Below are 14,394 nucleotides of genomic sequence, written 5' to 3' on the forward strand. Positions count from 1 at the left end.
CACTTTTATTCTGAATCTTCCCTCAAGAGAATGAGATTCTGTTAAGAATCTTATCCTATTCAAAACTAATAGATGACATGTGGCTTCTATGCATAAATTAGATGATATATAAATTCAACTAAAATATGTTTTACCCTTTACATCGTAACAATATACTTGGGATGGGATTTATAAAAAGCTAGACAATTATTCTCCATTTTATCAAATAAGTTATCTATAGTCAAACAAAATCAGTTTCTAAATATGCTCATAAACTAGATATTGCACTCATATAGAGTAATGTTCTTAGATTTTCCTCATACCTTTTGTAAGCTCCTTGCATTAAGGAATACATCCCAATCAGAAGCATTAGTATTGCAAACAATAACAAGTCAAGATATCACTTAGAAAAAACACAATATGAGCATAAATCATTTTTCTCTAAGATAAATGATTCCACACAAATCTTCTAATTCAAAATGGAAAAAATGTTTCCGATGTAAACTTCTAATCAGTAATATTATATTGTGGTTTGTAGGCTCCTAGACCATTGCTTAACCCTGAGATATTTGGAGGATTTTAAATTAATAGTAGATAACAAAGCCAAATGCTTGTCTATTTGATTTCATCCAAGGATTTTAAAAAAATTGTAATTTCAAGTTGAGCACCTTTGATTTTATACACTAATAGCATAGATATTTCAGCTTTAAAATAAAAGATAAAGATTTACTATGGTGTTCATATATTTCACTGATCATTATGTTGATTAAGAGGAACTTGCTATAAGAGAAAAAGGAATGGAGAAAATGCACACAGCATCAAAATAGGTCCCTCTGGCCTATTTGAATTCATGTATGAATCACGAAGGCTTACCATGAAGTTGCAAGAAATCACAAATTCACTTGGGTTCCTTATTTTTTAAGATGGGGAAATCAAGTCAAAAGAATTCTACATTCACATTCACAAAATCATTTTCTCAATCATCCTACAGGCAGGCCTCAGACTGCAGGAACACATGGCTATTCTCTTAAATGAAGGTAAAAAACTGATACCTGAAATCACTGCTTAGATCAAAATTCTCCAAAACAATGCCTTCTCCACCACTTTTTTCTCAAAAGCAAAATCTCCATCATTTATAGCTTGGGATCAGATCACTGTTATTTTCTCCATGTCTCAATTTAAATCAGAATTTACTACTGATATGTCATGAAAATAATTACAATCTAAACTTTCATATATTTAAAAATGCAGCTCTAGTAATTCCAGTTATTAACAAATACAATTACATGATAATTAACAAATACAAATGATTAAAAATAAAAATTTACTCATCATAAAGATTTAACTATAAAAATCCTTACTTTAACAAGGAGAAAACTTAATTTTTTTTAAAACCCTTACCTTCTGTATTAGAATCAATATTGTGTAGTGTTTCTAAGGCAGAAGAATGGCAAGGGCTAGGCAATGGGGGTTAAGGGACTTTCCCAGGGCCACACAGCTAGGAAGTGTCTGAGGCCAGATTTGGACCTAGGATTACCAATCTCTAGACCTGGCTTTCAATCCACTGAGCCACCCAGCTGTCCCAAAACCTAATTCTTTAAGCATGATAATACAGAGTTTCAAAACACTGTCAAAAGACCTAATAACAGGACTAACAAATAAAGATCTGAGAGGAACCTACTATGCCTTTTTGGCAGTAAGTCATTAAGCATTATTAATACTTATTTAACTTAAAACAAAAACATACCTAATAAAACAAATGTCTATTAAAAATAGACATTCACAATCTAACAAAATTCAGATTACAATAGGGAGTAACTTAAAAGCTGATCTGAAATGCTAAAATATAAGAAAAAATGTTAATATACTAGATATTACACATTTAAAAAATGAAATTTATACTTAGTCAGCTGACAATAATTCAATGAGGAAATATTTCCACATTTCCTCTAACATTTTCATAAAAATACCAAATAATATTTCAAAACCTAAAATAAAGAAAGCATGTCATAATTTGCATTTAAACAGTTCTAGAAAGTAAAAAAAATAAATTTATCATTTCCTCAGATAGTCATAAATAGCCAAATAATTTAAGAATAAACTTAATTCTCCAAAATTAGGATTTAGAATCAGAATAATATAGAATATCATAACACATAATCATCAGGGCAGATACAATTAAATCACAACTTTTTCAAATATGTGTATGATTTCTTTGAAAAGTTTGGTTCATAATTTAATAACATCCAGAATAAAGAGAAATACTTTTATCATTAAATTTTACAAGTTTGCCAAGTTATCAGTTATCATAATTATCAATTATCATAAGAAATTTTAATAATTTAAAATATAAAAAAAACACAAATTTTCAAATGATCTTACTTTATCACACTTAAAAGTCTGTATAAATTTTTAACTTAGACATTTTAGGGAAACCATCAGCTTCTTAGACTCTTCAAATTTAGATACCACCCCAAAGGCCTAATTTTTTCTGAGTTCATTGAAACAATTCTTGTTCCCACCCATAGCACCAAAAGAGGCTGACAGAGGCAAAGAAAATTACAAAGTAAATTAAGGAAATATTAATTCAGATAGGTTTTTTAATTAAAGGGGATATGCAGACCTATTTCCCAACACACTATTTTCCTAGGCCACCCATTTTGTCACATACTGTAGGAAAATATATGTAAGGGAATGGGGTCACCAGGGATATTACAATAAACTAAGTGGTTTGTGGGAACACACTTTAGGATTTATGAGAGGCTGGACCAGGGTGAAGAGACCAGAGTTTACTGGATTTCCACAGGAATGGCAGTTGATCTTAACTGTCACCCAGCTTCCACTAGACCAGAATATAGTAACAGGCTAACAAGGTAAAAGGGACTTAACAGCTTTAATTATGTTAGACTAAAAGGTGGGAAAGGATTTCTATACTTAAAATCTAAAGGATAAAACCACAGGGCAATGGGAGGACTTATTCTACTCTTATCTAAGTGATTTAACCTAACAGGGCCCAAGGAGCTATGAATGGAGTCTCTGGGTTTCTGCCTCAAACCTGGAACCTGCCAGGCTTGAGTGCAGCTAGGACTTAGTGGCTTTGGGATTCTCACTGCTATCCACTGATGATCTCTGGATGCCAGGAGTCAAGATGATCTCAGGTACCAGGTAGAGAGGGTTCTGCTTGAAGCACTGTCCTCCAGTTTTCAAACTTCTCCTCCTCTCTTGGCTCTGTAGATTTGTCCTTTTCCTAGATGCCACACCACAGAGGATCCCAGGGGAAATCAGGATGCAGGGTGTCCTTTGCTCTGAGGTCTCCAGGCTGGTAACAGTTTTGCCCACCACTAATGGAGTCCACACTCAGGGCACAGTCAGACTTCTACCTCCTTCATTCCAACCTGGAATTCCCAGCTCCAGCTCCTTCCTGCTAGGTACTTCCTAATCAATACATAATCAATACCTAATAACCAGCTAATCTAATCTTACTCATAACAATGCTCAGCACCATATTCACCCCTCTCCCAAGTTGGATATCTTGGGGGAGATTTTGAGAATTTGAAAATCCAGATTATGAATGTATCTTTTCTACTTTACCTGCAGCAGATTGTAGATTTCTAGGTAGTGTGGCTAAATTGTTAGAGTTCAAAACTGGATTCAACATAATCCATTATAGCATTTTTCAATACCATGAATTATCACATTCATGTTAAGCTAAGAAGTGTGTAAACTTAGTCAAACTTCAATTCAAAATAGACAATTTACTTATGTGAAATACATCACTAAGGTTGCTCCAATCCAACCTGGTCCAAATGATATCACAAAAAATTTTCAAGTAAAAATACCTAGTCTTTTATTCTATTAAAAATTATCATTAAGTTTTACAGTAGTCTAATCACTTTAAAGCTAATCTCAGCTGATCTAAGAGAGAAATCCAAAATAGCTATTGATCAAACCAGATCAAGATTTTAGAACTGCTAACATAACTTTCTCCTCTATTTGCATTGGTTTCACATCCAAAATTCTCACATCATAATTTAGAAATGTTTTCCAATGGGAAATTTTTATTAACACATTTAAATATAATCGATTTTCTATATTCATCTACGGAAAGTGAGAATTTACTATTCTGAACCCCCCCCCCTTCTGATTCAGTTAAGAACAAGGCCCAAAGATTCCTATATTGGAGGGACACATGAGAACACTCTGGGAGGACTTCATGGCTCCCTGGCACCTGGATGATATTTGCTTTTTGTCCCATATGACTTGATGTTCTGAAGAGAGTCCAAGTCTGACCAATCAGAGAGACCCCAAAAAAAGTGATCTTATAGAGGATATAAGTTTGAGGTCCAAGGAAAGCTTCAGTCTCTTTTGCACTGGTATCATGGTGATGTGGGGGAATTTTAAGGTAAAACCCTGAATCTGGACAGGTTGTCCTTGTCAAGAATGACAGACTCCAAGAGTTAGCTTAAAAATAAAAGAGATTTATCAATTCAAATGTAAGTCAAATGGTTAAGACAAATAGGATGCCCGAGGATGGCAGAGTGGGTGGAATGCTGCCTTCTAGAGTTGACATGTTCTGGACTTTATATACCCTTCCAACAACAGTGCCTCCATGACTAGAGATGGGATGATGACAGTGTGTTACTGGGTCTCTTGTATCTGAGATGGGTCATGTGGTTATGTCCTATGCCTCAAAGTCAAAAGGGAGTGAACTATAAATCAGATATCTGTGATATAAAATAGATGCTTAACAGGAGCAGACTGGAAGGTGTCTGTCTGTGCTCATCAAGAATGAGGTAAGAGAGGGGACAGCTGGGTGGCTCAGTGGATTGAGGGCCAGGCCTAGAGACTGCAGGTCCTAGGTTCAAATCTGGATTCAGACACGTCCCCTCTGTGTGACCCTGGGCAAGTCACTTGACCCCCATTGCCTAGCCCTTATAACTCTTCTGCCTTGGAACCAATACACAGTATTGATTTCAAGATGGAAGGTAAGGGTTTAAAAAAAAGAATGAGGAGAGAGCTCAGAGGGGATCTTCCTCTTAGCTCAAAGTCACCTTCCCTGCACTGCAGGAATATAAGGGAAAATGAACCTTTTATATATTCTTTGCCTGGGATGCAATCTGAGGTTCTGGGGTGTCTAGAGGAAGCCATACCCCCATATCATTGGTGAGCAGAGGCAGCTAAGAAAGTGCAGCTGCTAAGGTCTGGTTAGTAGCGCTCTGGGGCTCCTGAAGTCTGGATGCAAAGCTGGTGCTGATATAGGGGCACAGGTTTCCCCTGAACACCCAAAAACCCCATATGTATCCCAGGCCAAAGAGTACATAAGGAATTCCTTTTTCCTTGCATCCTTGCAGTACTGGCTGAAGGAAGGTGACCTTGAGCAACAAAATTCATATAATAAGAAGGTGTTTCTGGGACAGACATTCTTTTTGGCCTCTACCCTAACTTTTTTGATAAGCACAGATATGCACCTCCCAGTTTGCTTCTCATAATCATCCCTTTGTATCTCAGATATCTAATTATCTCCTGAACTGCACAACCCACCCTCCTTTGTCTTGGAGGCATAGCACATCTCCCCCCCCCCATCCTCCCCATTTCTGGTCACATAGTTCCTATTGTTAAAAGGGTAAAAGAATCCACAACATTGTCTCTTCTAGGAGACAAACCTTTACCTTCACCTACTTCTTTGTCATTCCACTTGCCTTCAACTTAATAAGTTTATCTATTTTTAAAGATAATCAAATCAACTTAAAAACCCACAGGGGAAAAATCCAAATAGACATGTGGGTAGTTCTTAATGAAAAAAAATGCTTTTTAGTAATTTGCAATGATACTCTTTGCAAATGCAAAATAGTAAAAGTCAAATTAACAAAATATATTCTCATGAGTCTTATAAATTTCAAAAGTAAATAGCAGGGGATGACTAGGTTGCTCAGTGGATTTGAAAGCTAGGCCTGGGGATGGGAAGTACTAGTTTCAAATCTGGCCTCAGACATTTCCTAGCTGTGTGATCTTGAGCAAGTCAATATGTAGTATTGATTCTAAGACAGATGGTAAGAATTAAAAAAAAGAAAAAAATACATATGTACCAAATTTTCAGCTGAAATCATTACAGATTTTATGTCAGATATTATAATACAATTCTAGGCCTTAAAAAACCCAAACAAACAACTTTAACTTACTACATAATAAGGATTTCTTAGAGTCTCAACTTAGTCTCAGTAATTTACATAGCAATTTTAACAAGATTGGAGTAACAGAAGTCCAAATATAGTGTTTGCAGAGCTCCAAGAAAGTTACTCTTGGTTTCCTTTATCCAGGCTACCCATGAGGTGAGGGAATTGAGAAGAAAAGAAGAAAGTTGAGTTTGTAGCAGTATTCAAAGCTAAGAGTTAGAAGGTTTGGAGAGAGAAAGTCTACAATCCTCACTTTCTTTCTCATATTGAGAGCACCCAGAGGCTCATCTAGGTAAAAGTCAGAACCTTGGGCAAGGCTTTGAAATGTAAATTGTCTTTAATTCTAGCCAGGCAAATGACAAAAGCTGACTCAGTGAAAGGTCAAAGACAAAGCCAATTCTCAAGGAACTAGCAGTCTAATGGGGGAGAAAACAAGCAAATAACTATATACAAGCAAGCTCTATACAAAACAAATTGGATGCAATCAATACATTCTAGGCATAGAGACCAATTAAGAGTTTCTTGAAGTAGACCTTGAAGATGTGATTAGGAAAGTATTCAACTCCCCTCTTCTATCTACCTGCATTTGTTAACTCTGGAACCCACAAACTATTTCATCACTACACTACTAGGGTAGCAATATCCATAGAGAAGGATCTGGATTTGGAAAGCCAAAACTCTGATTCCTAGGTCAAGATTCTTGTTCATTTCTTTCTTGATTTGGCAAATCTACCCATTAAATCCCTGTTGTATTATGCCAGTTTCCTGGTAGCAGCAAAATCAGAGCAAAACTTTAAATGGGACCATCCACTGAGCTGTCTGTGCTACATGAGGACTGAGCATAAGAGCAGATGCTAATGCGATGCCTCTTCCAAACCCTGGGAAGTAAGCACTATTTCACAAGGGAAGAAATGGAGGCCCAGAAAGGTCAATAATAGCTATAATAATAGCTAGTATTTATATTGTTTGGAAAGCACTTTAAATACATTATCTTATTTAAGCCTCAAAAAGACTTTTGGAGGAAAATGCTACTATTCTCTCCTTATTTTAGGAGAGGACACCAAAGCCAATAGAGATTATTGTTGTCTTTTGAAGTATACAAAATACTTTCCAAAAACAATCAAAGGGTGTTGGAATCATAGAGCTAGAGTTGGTAGGGATCCCATCAAAAAAGAATTTTAGAGACAACAGGATGGAGCCCCTTCTCTCAGGACCTTTTGTAATCATCACAGGAAAAAGAGCCCTTTATAATATAGCTAGACAGGTACTTACTTGTAATCCCTACAGCCTTTGTCAGGATGACTTCTATATAGTCCTGCTCCTCTGATATTGCCCACTTCTACTGAATACAGGGTGAGAAAACTCCCAATCACCAAGTCTCCGTCTCTAGAGAGGCTGGGACTGGTTTTTGAGAAACAAAGTAGTTTCTCAGCCTTGTGTGCAGAACATGAGAGCTGTGGAAGCATTACCAGGAAAGTAATCATCTGGAAAAGCTTTCTCTGAATGGCAGGCAACATCATTCTGAACATTAGTCTAAGTCCCAAACCCGGGGTAGGGGATGACCAAGCAATAGCTAACACTAGCACAAGGGTACCTGCTTGGATTTTGTTCTGATGAGGACCTCTGAGTGCCAAGACCTATTCTGTATGTCTAAGGAATCCCAAATAAACATAAATCAGGCCTATGTTTGGGGCAGTGATGGAAGATTATTTAAGCATCACTGGCTCTTAGGCTGGACACTTTCCCTCTTATTGCTCTTGTTTTTGAGAGTTGACAAGTGTCTGGCTTTTTTCTCACATCAACTCCCATTTTTAGGTAGGGTGTCCCTGGGGACCATCTTGGCCTGAGGCATTTCTGGCTCTGTACCTGAGTTCAAGGGGAAGATTAAAATAGAAGTAAAACAATATGTTTTTGAATCTTCTTCCCTGTTTTTAGCAGAGCTCCTGGGATCAAAGAAGCTTTGTTTCTTAAGATTCTTATTTTCCCTATTTGCAATGTTTCCTCTTCGTCAAATAATGAGGCAGATGTGTCCTTGAATCAGCAATAGGCTTTGTGGAATCCAGGGCTGACTCATCCTGTTCTATCTGATAGAATTCTCTCTGAGCTTATTCTGGGCTCTAAGGAAGTCAGAATGAGGTGATAAGAAGGTGATAAGATCACAAACTCTCAATGATGGCAGTTAGGCCAACAGCCTATGAGACTTATTATATTAATATAGTCATGCTCATCTAAAAATAATAATAATAATAATATGACTTACTCTTAAGGCTTACAAAGCACTGAATGTCTCATTTGGTCATCATAACAACCTTGTGAAGTGGTTGTTATTATTATGCCCCTTTTATGAGTGAAGAAACAATTACAAAGTTAGTACCTGAGCAAAATGTGAACTTGCGTTCCCCTGACTCCAGGTAGAATGCTATTATCCATACAACTTATCTGTCTCTTATTCTAACCTTGGACTATGTGATCCAAACCTGATATAATGGAGATCCAGAGCATTCCTTTCTAGTTTTAGTACTTGACCATGAATTACTTACATGAAGCCTTCCCTTCATATCTCAAGTACCTGTCACAATAACTGAATATTTGAGACATATAACAGAATATCAGAGATTAAAGAGCTCTTTGAAGTCCTCAGTTCCAGCCTATAGAGAACCAGCTCTATATTTCTGGGGGTTCTGAGTGGCGTTTAGTGGTGTCGGCTTGAATGAGAATAGTCAGACTAAATGCTTAGCTCATAACTGCTCCAACTTGCCATGGAGTCTTGAGTTTAATATATACTAGTTTCACACAAAGAGCACAGAGAAAGAATCACAGCTGTGAAGGGGCTACAAATTATACTAAACCCACTGAAGTCTAAAAAGTCTATAAAAGGAAGTTTCTTTATAGAAGTTCAGGAAGATTCAGTCTTTAAACTCACCAGGTGGAACAGTCTTGGTCATGAACCAGCAAAGCTCCCTCAGGACCCCTTCACCAAACCAGAAGCCTCACTCAATCAACTCCCTCTTTTAAAGGGGCCACATATTCATCACTTCTAGTACCTTCCCCTAGCCTGCCTCTCCAATCACAATAGATGCTTTCTCATAGAAAGTGTAGGGGGTGGTCAGTTGATTCTGATTCTTTACTCACTCTAGCACACATGGGTTAGAACCTCCCAGAATTGGAAGGTGTTCTCCCCTTTGGTGATTAAATCTAAAGATGGGCAGTGTAGACTTAATCTAATTATCACAATAACCCATTCTGTCTGAGTCCTGACATACAATGCAGAAAAAATCATACACACAGTTTTACTTGCCAATTATTTTGTAGTGGGATCCAGATGAAATATCTATTACAGACTCTCTTTCTCTAAATGACTTCCAATAGCCTCCTGGAGGGGTCAAGTTATTTTTGGATTAACCAACCTGCTTGTACCTTTTCAGGGCACAAACACAAAGACTACCTCAGCCTGGATTGGTTACATAGGGAATCCAGATAACATGCCCTATCATAACCCTATTTCTCCAATTGGCCTTCCACACCAGTCCATATTCAGGAGCAGAAACCTCCCTTCAGAATGGTTCCTCTTTACACTTAAAATTTGTACTGACCTTGACACTCCATCATTACACAAGTAATTGTCCTTAAGAAGTGACAAATCTTTGAGGATTTGAGAGTTATAAGGGATTTTAAGAGGCATTTCTACTAATCCATAGTTCAAAGGGAATTCTAGTTTCACAACTCCTTGTAATCTCAATCTCTAATTAGAGTCTCATTGGTAGAGGCCTTGCCACCTCTTTGGAGAGTTCATTCCATTCTGGATCAGTATTGACTCTTAGGACGTCTTATTCATGTCATACTGAAGTCTGCATCTCTGCCACCATGATCCATTCTTCCTCTTCCTCCTTTCCCTGGCCAATTATGAAATACTTAGACACACATTATGCATCCTCTACCAAAATATCTTCTCTTCCAGCCTGAACATTGTGATAATTAATTTAAGTCTACACAAAGGTGAGAGCACCTTCCAATTCTGGGAGCTCCTAACCCACGTGTGCTAGTGAATAACCAATCAAAATTGAGGCACCGCCCCCCTAAGCTTTCTATAAGAAAGTTTCTATTGTGATTGGACATGTGAATAAGGAGGGAGGAGCAGGAAGTGACACATAAGTGACCCCTTTAAAAGGAGAGGATCCTCAGTCAGCTGAGGTATTGTGTGGAAGATAGCATCAAGTGAGAACCTCTTCTGGTTCATGGAGGAGTGTTGGAATGCTGAGACTCTGGTGGGACCTCTGACTACTTCCCTTTGAAATGTCATGTGAGTAAGTTAGACTGACTCTCTTTCTTTTCCCTTGGCATTTCTGGAGGCTCTAGCATTAAGGAGGCCTCTCTTATTGGAGGAGGCCTTGTGGCTAGAAGTCTTATTTAATTAACCTCTGTGCCCCTCTGCTGGGCCTCTAAATTCTTACCTGGTCCAGGCCAGAGTTTCTTCCTCTCAATCTCCCTACCTTCAACCTTCCTAATTGTAAATAAATAAACTCTTATAAAAGTCAATTTTGACTTGAGATTATTCCTTAATTGGGGAAATTTCCCCTGGAGACCAGCTTTTAATATATTGAAACCATAAAACCCCTTTTTCCTCCTTACAACATATCATGTTACTTCAATCAGTGTATGTATAGAGCAGTTTACAGCCCCTTAACCTGTTGGTCCCCACTCCCTGTCTGTCCAGCCTTCTTGGAAGAAAGGGGGAATACTGTAGGAAGGGCACCATAAATTGATATGGAATCAGCATGTAGCTGAAGTGTATGTTTTGCCTTCAAAACCATTTATATGATCTCATTTGAGACCTAACCAGCTCTTAAAGAAAATATTACCATTTTTGGTGAAAATCAAAGCAGATAAGTTCATAAGTATGCCATATTTTGTCTTGTTTTCAAATCTAGCATCATTCCCATTACCTCACAACCTCCACCAACTAACTGAGGGAGTCAATTGGACTGTTTGTAAAGGACCAACTATGTACAAAGGGTGTACAAAAATTGAAACCAGTAATATGTTTTTTTTAATTTTATTTATTTATTTTTGTAAAACCCTTACCTTCCGTCTTGGAGTTAATACTGTGTATTGGCTCCAGGGCAGAAGAGTGGTAAGGGTAGGCAATGGGGGTCAAGTGACTTGCCCAGGGTCACACAGCTGGGAAGTGGCTGAGGCCAGATTTGAACCTAGGACCTCCCGTCTCTAGGCCTGGCTCTCAATCCACTGAGCTACCCAGCTGCCCCCCAGTAATATGCTTTTAAGGCAATAACAGTTTAATCCTGGAGACAAGGTGAAGGCCAATATGTACAAACGAGATATATACAGGATCAACCAGATAAATTGGAGCTAATCAACAAAGATCAGATATTAACTCTATGGGTTATTGGTGCATTGACTAAATTTTAACAAGTAAAGAATATAAGGCGATTTCTCCAGGAATATCATTGTTTTGATCCATGCATATGCTAAGAAAAAAAGCTCCTTGACCATCCACCTAAGTAAAAGTGAGCCAGCCAATCCTGTCTCTTTCTTATAAAGAGAGTTCTATTCTCTTTATTACTGGCCCAGCAGCTTGACTTTAGGACCTCACCTGAGCATCCCAAGACATTTGTGATTGGTAAGGAGTCACTGAAGAGGTGGACTTTGAGTGCTCAACTTCTACCTTGTAACCTCCTCACAGGCAGAATGTATTCATCCTGGGACCTGGAAGTTGGCAGGACAAGTTTGCACAGCTAGGTTTCCAGACCACTTTATTTTAGTCAAAGTTAAACATGCCTCCTCAGCCCATCCTTTATCAGGGTTCATTATGGCTGGCCAGATCTGCCCTTAATATTTTTTTTTATCCTTAAAAATATCTTAATAAAAATTTGTAGTTTCCAATTCAGTTCCATTACCTGAGGGAGGACAACTTGTGTATAATTGCCATAAAATCCAAAATTTTAAATTGTCTGAGATAAATTTTCAGGGAAATGAGTTTGTATACCTCTTTGAATTAAGAAAAGTAATTGTTTGAAGAAAGATGCCATGAAGATGCCTGAAGAAACCTCCACAGCATCTGGAGATCCAGCATGAACTTTGGAGTATAACTAATTGAACTGTGTTGGGTTGAACACAAGTATTTTGAATGTAAACTTTTCTGTCAAAGGGGACTGCCCCTAATTGGCTTATTGTCAATGGGTCTATCAAACATTGATTAACTCTCTTTCATTTTCCTCTTATCTCTAACTATTGTAGTTATTGATTATGTAAAATGATTCATTGAGGAGACTAGTCTCCCAAGGAATCATGGGGTAGGGGGAGAATGTAAAAAGGAATTCTTTGTTCTCTCTGAATTTACACTCCAGAAAGGGAATCCTTTTATTTCCTTTGTCTATTTTGAGTTAACACTAATTTGAGTACCCCTACTTACATTGTGAAGACAGGATTAACTCTCCTTTGTCTACTTTTGAATTGAATCAACAAAATATTGAACACCCTACTTAGTAGTAGGTGAGAAACTAGCCAGGTACTTAGAGAACTCACAAGTCACTTACTTAGAGAGCTTCACCCTTTTAACCCAGTCCCAAACTTGTGAATCCTATGATCAGAGTTTACATGTTCAGAAACTCAATCAGCCAGGAATCTGTGAACCCTTTTGATAAATATTCACCTCTCCAGAAGGTGTGAACTGGTTCCCACAAACACTGTCCCCTGGTTAGTGCCAGATAATTTTGAAACTGTGATTGGTCCTAGTGAAGAGGGACAGGGACAAATCACCATAAAAAGCCATGAATCCTATGACTTGAGTCAGTTGTGTGGAGATAGTCTCCTGACTGAAGAGAGTCTTTGAGGGAGCTTACATGGAGACTGCAGCTTGGATTGTGGGCTTGGCTTCAACTTGGACTCTGACTCCTGACTACTTTGTGGGGTGAGTCAAAGGTGGACTCTTTTCCTAGTTTCTGGAGAGCATAGCTTTCATATTGGAGGAGGCCACATGATTATGAACTACTGGCCTTCCTGATTGAGAGCTAATTAATATCTGCCTGGATTAAGATATGATAGATAACTTTTCTATTCCACTCACATTTCTCTACTTTATTGTTTCTTCTCTATATTGTAAATAAATTTCTGAATTGAGATATAATAAATATTGGTGACCAAATAATTTCATTAAATTATTGTCCAACCACTAATTTTCATATTTACATTTCAGAGCCTTAGGTTTAGAATCATATTGTTTCAGCCTGTCCTAGAAAGGAGTGGGAAAAGGGGGGAATGATTTAAAATCATATCAAAATTCAATATTAATTTTCCACATAGGATAGGGAAAAGCTTCTGGTGGAAGGTGAGATTTTACCTAAGATTTGAAGAAATCTGAAGAAGTCAGGATGTAGAGATAAGGAGAAAGAGAATTACAGGAATGGAGGATAGCCAGTGAAAATTAGTCTGGTATCAGGAAATGGAAGAATAAATGTATGGCACAGCAAGGAAGGCAGCATTCATGGATTGGAGAGTCCTTGAAGGGAAGTAAGGTGCAAGAATGTGGGAGAGGTAGGAGAGAGTCAGGTTGTGAAAGACATTGAATACCAAACTGATGACTTTGCATTTGATCCTGGCATACATAGATTATGGAGTTTATTGAGTAGGAGACCTGCATATTCAGCCTTGTATTTGTGAAATTTTTTGTTTTTGTTTTTTTTGGATTTTTATTTTTAGAAGATTTTTCCATGGTTACATGATTCATGTTTTTACACTTCCCTCCACCCAGACACCCCCCCCCCACAACAACTAGCCAATGCCCATTTCCACTGGTTTATACATGTTTCATCAATCAACACCTAGTTCCATATTGTTGATAGTTGCACTAGGGTGGTTGTTTAGAGTCTACATCCACAATCATATCTGCAATAACCCATGTGTTCAAGTAGTGATGTTTCTTCTGTGTTTCTACTACCATAGTTCTTCCTCTGAATGTGGGTAGCGTTCTTTTACATAAAGCCCTCAAAATTGTCCTGGACCATTGCATTGCTGCTAGTACAGAAGTCCATTACATTCTATTTTATCATAGTGTATCAGTCACTATGTATAATGTTCTCCTGGTTCTTCTCCTTTCACTCTGCATCAGTTCCTGGAAGTCATTCCAGTTCACATGGAATTCTTTGAATTTATTATTCCTTTGAGCACAATAGTATTCTATCACCAGCATATACCAGTTTGTTTAGCCATCCCCAATTGAAGGGCA

At 37.7% G+C, this 14,394-nt stretch overlaps 1 protein-coding gene across 1 annotated transcript in view; it reads right to left on the reverse strand.

Annotated features, from left to right (window-relative positions):
- LOC123232475 (vomeronasal type-2 receptor 26-like) overlaps nt 1-7,618 on the reverse strand; it is a 56,387-nt gene extending 48,769 nt beyond the window's left edge. Inside the window, exon 1 of the mRNA XM_044658931.1 lies at nt 7,468-7,618. Within this exon, the coding sequence (XP_044514866.1) occupies nt 7,468-7,618 (151 nt within the window). The remainder of the gene's footprint in view (nt 1-7,467) is intronic.
- Between the last annotated feature and the right edge of the window lie 6,776 nt (nt 7,619-14,394).

This window comes from Gracilinanus agilis, chromosome 1, assembly GCF_016433145.1.
Source record: "Gracilinanus agilis isolate LMUSP501 chromosome 1, AgileGrace, whole genome shotgun sequence".
NCBI classification, from domain to species: Eukaryota; Metazoa; Chordata; class Mammalia; order Didelphimorphia; family Didelphidae; genus Gracilinanus; species Gracilinanus agilis.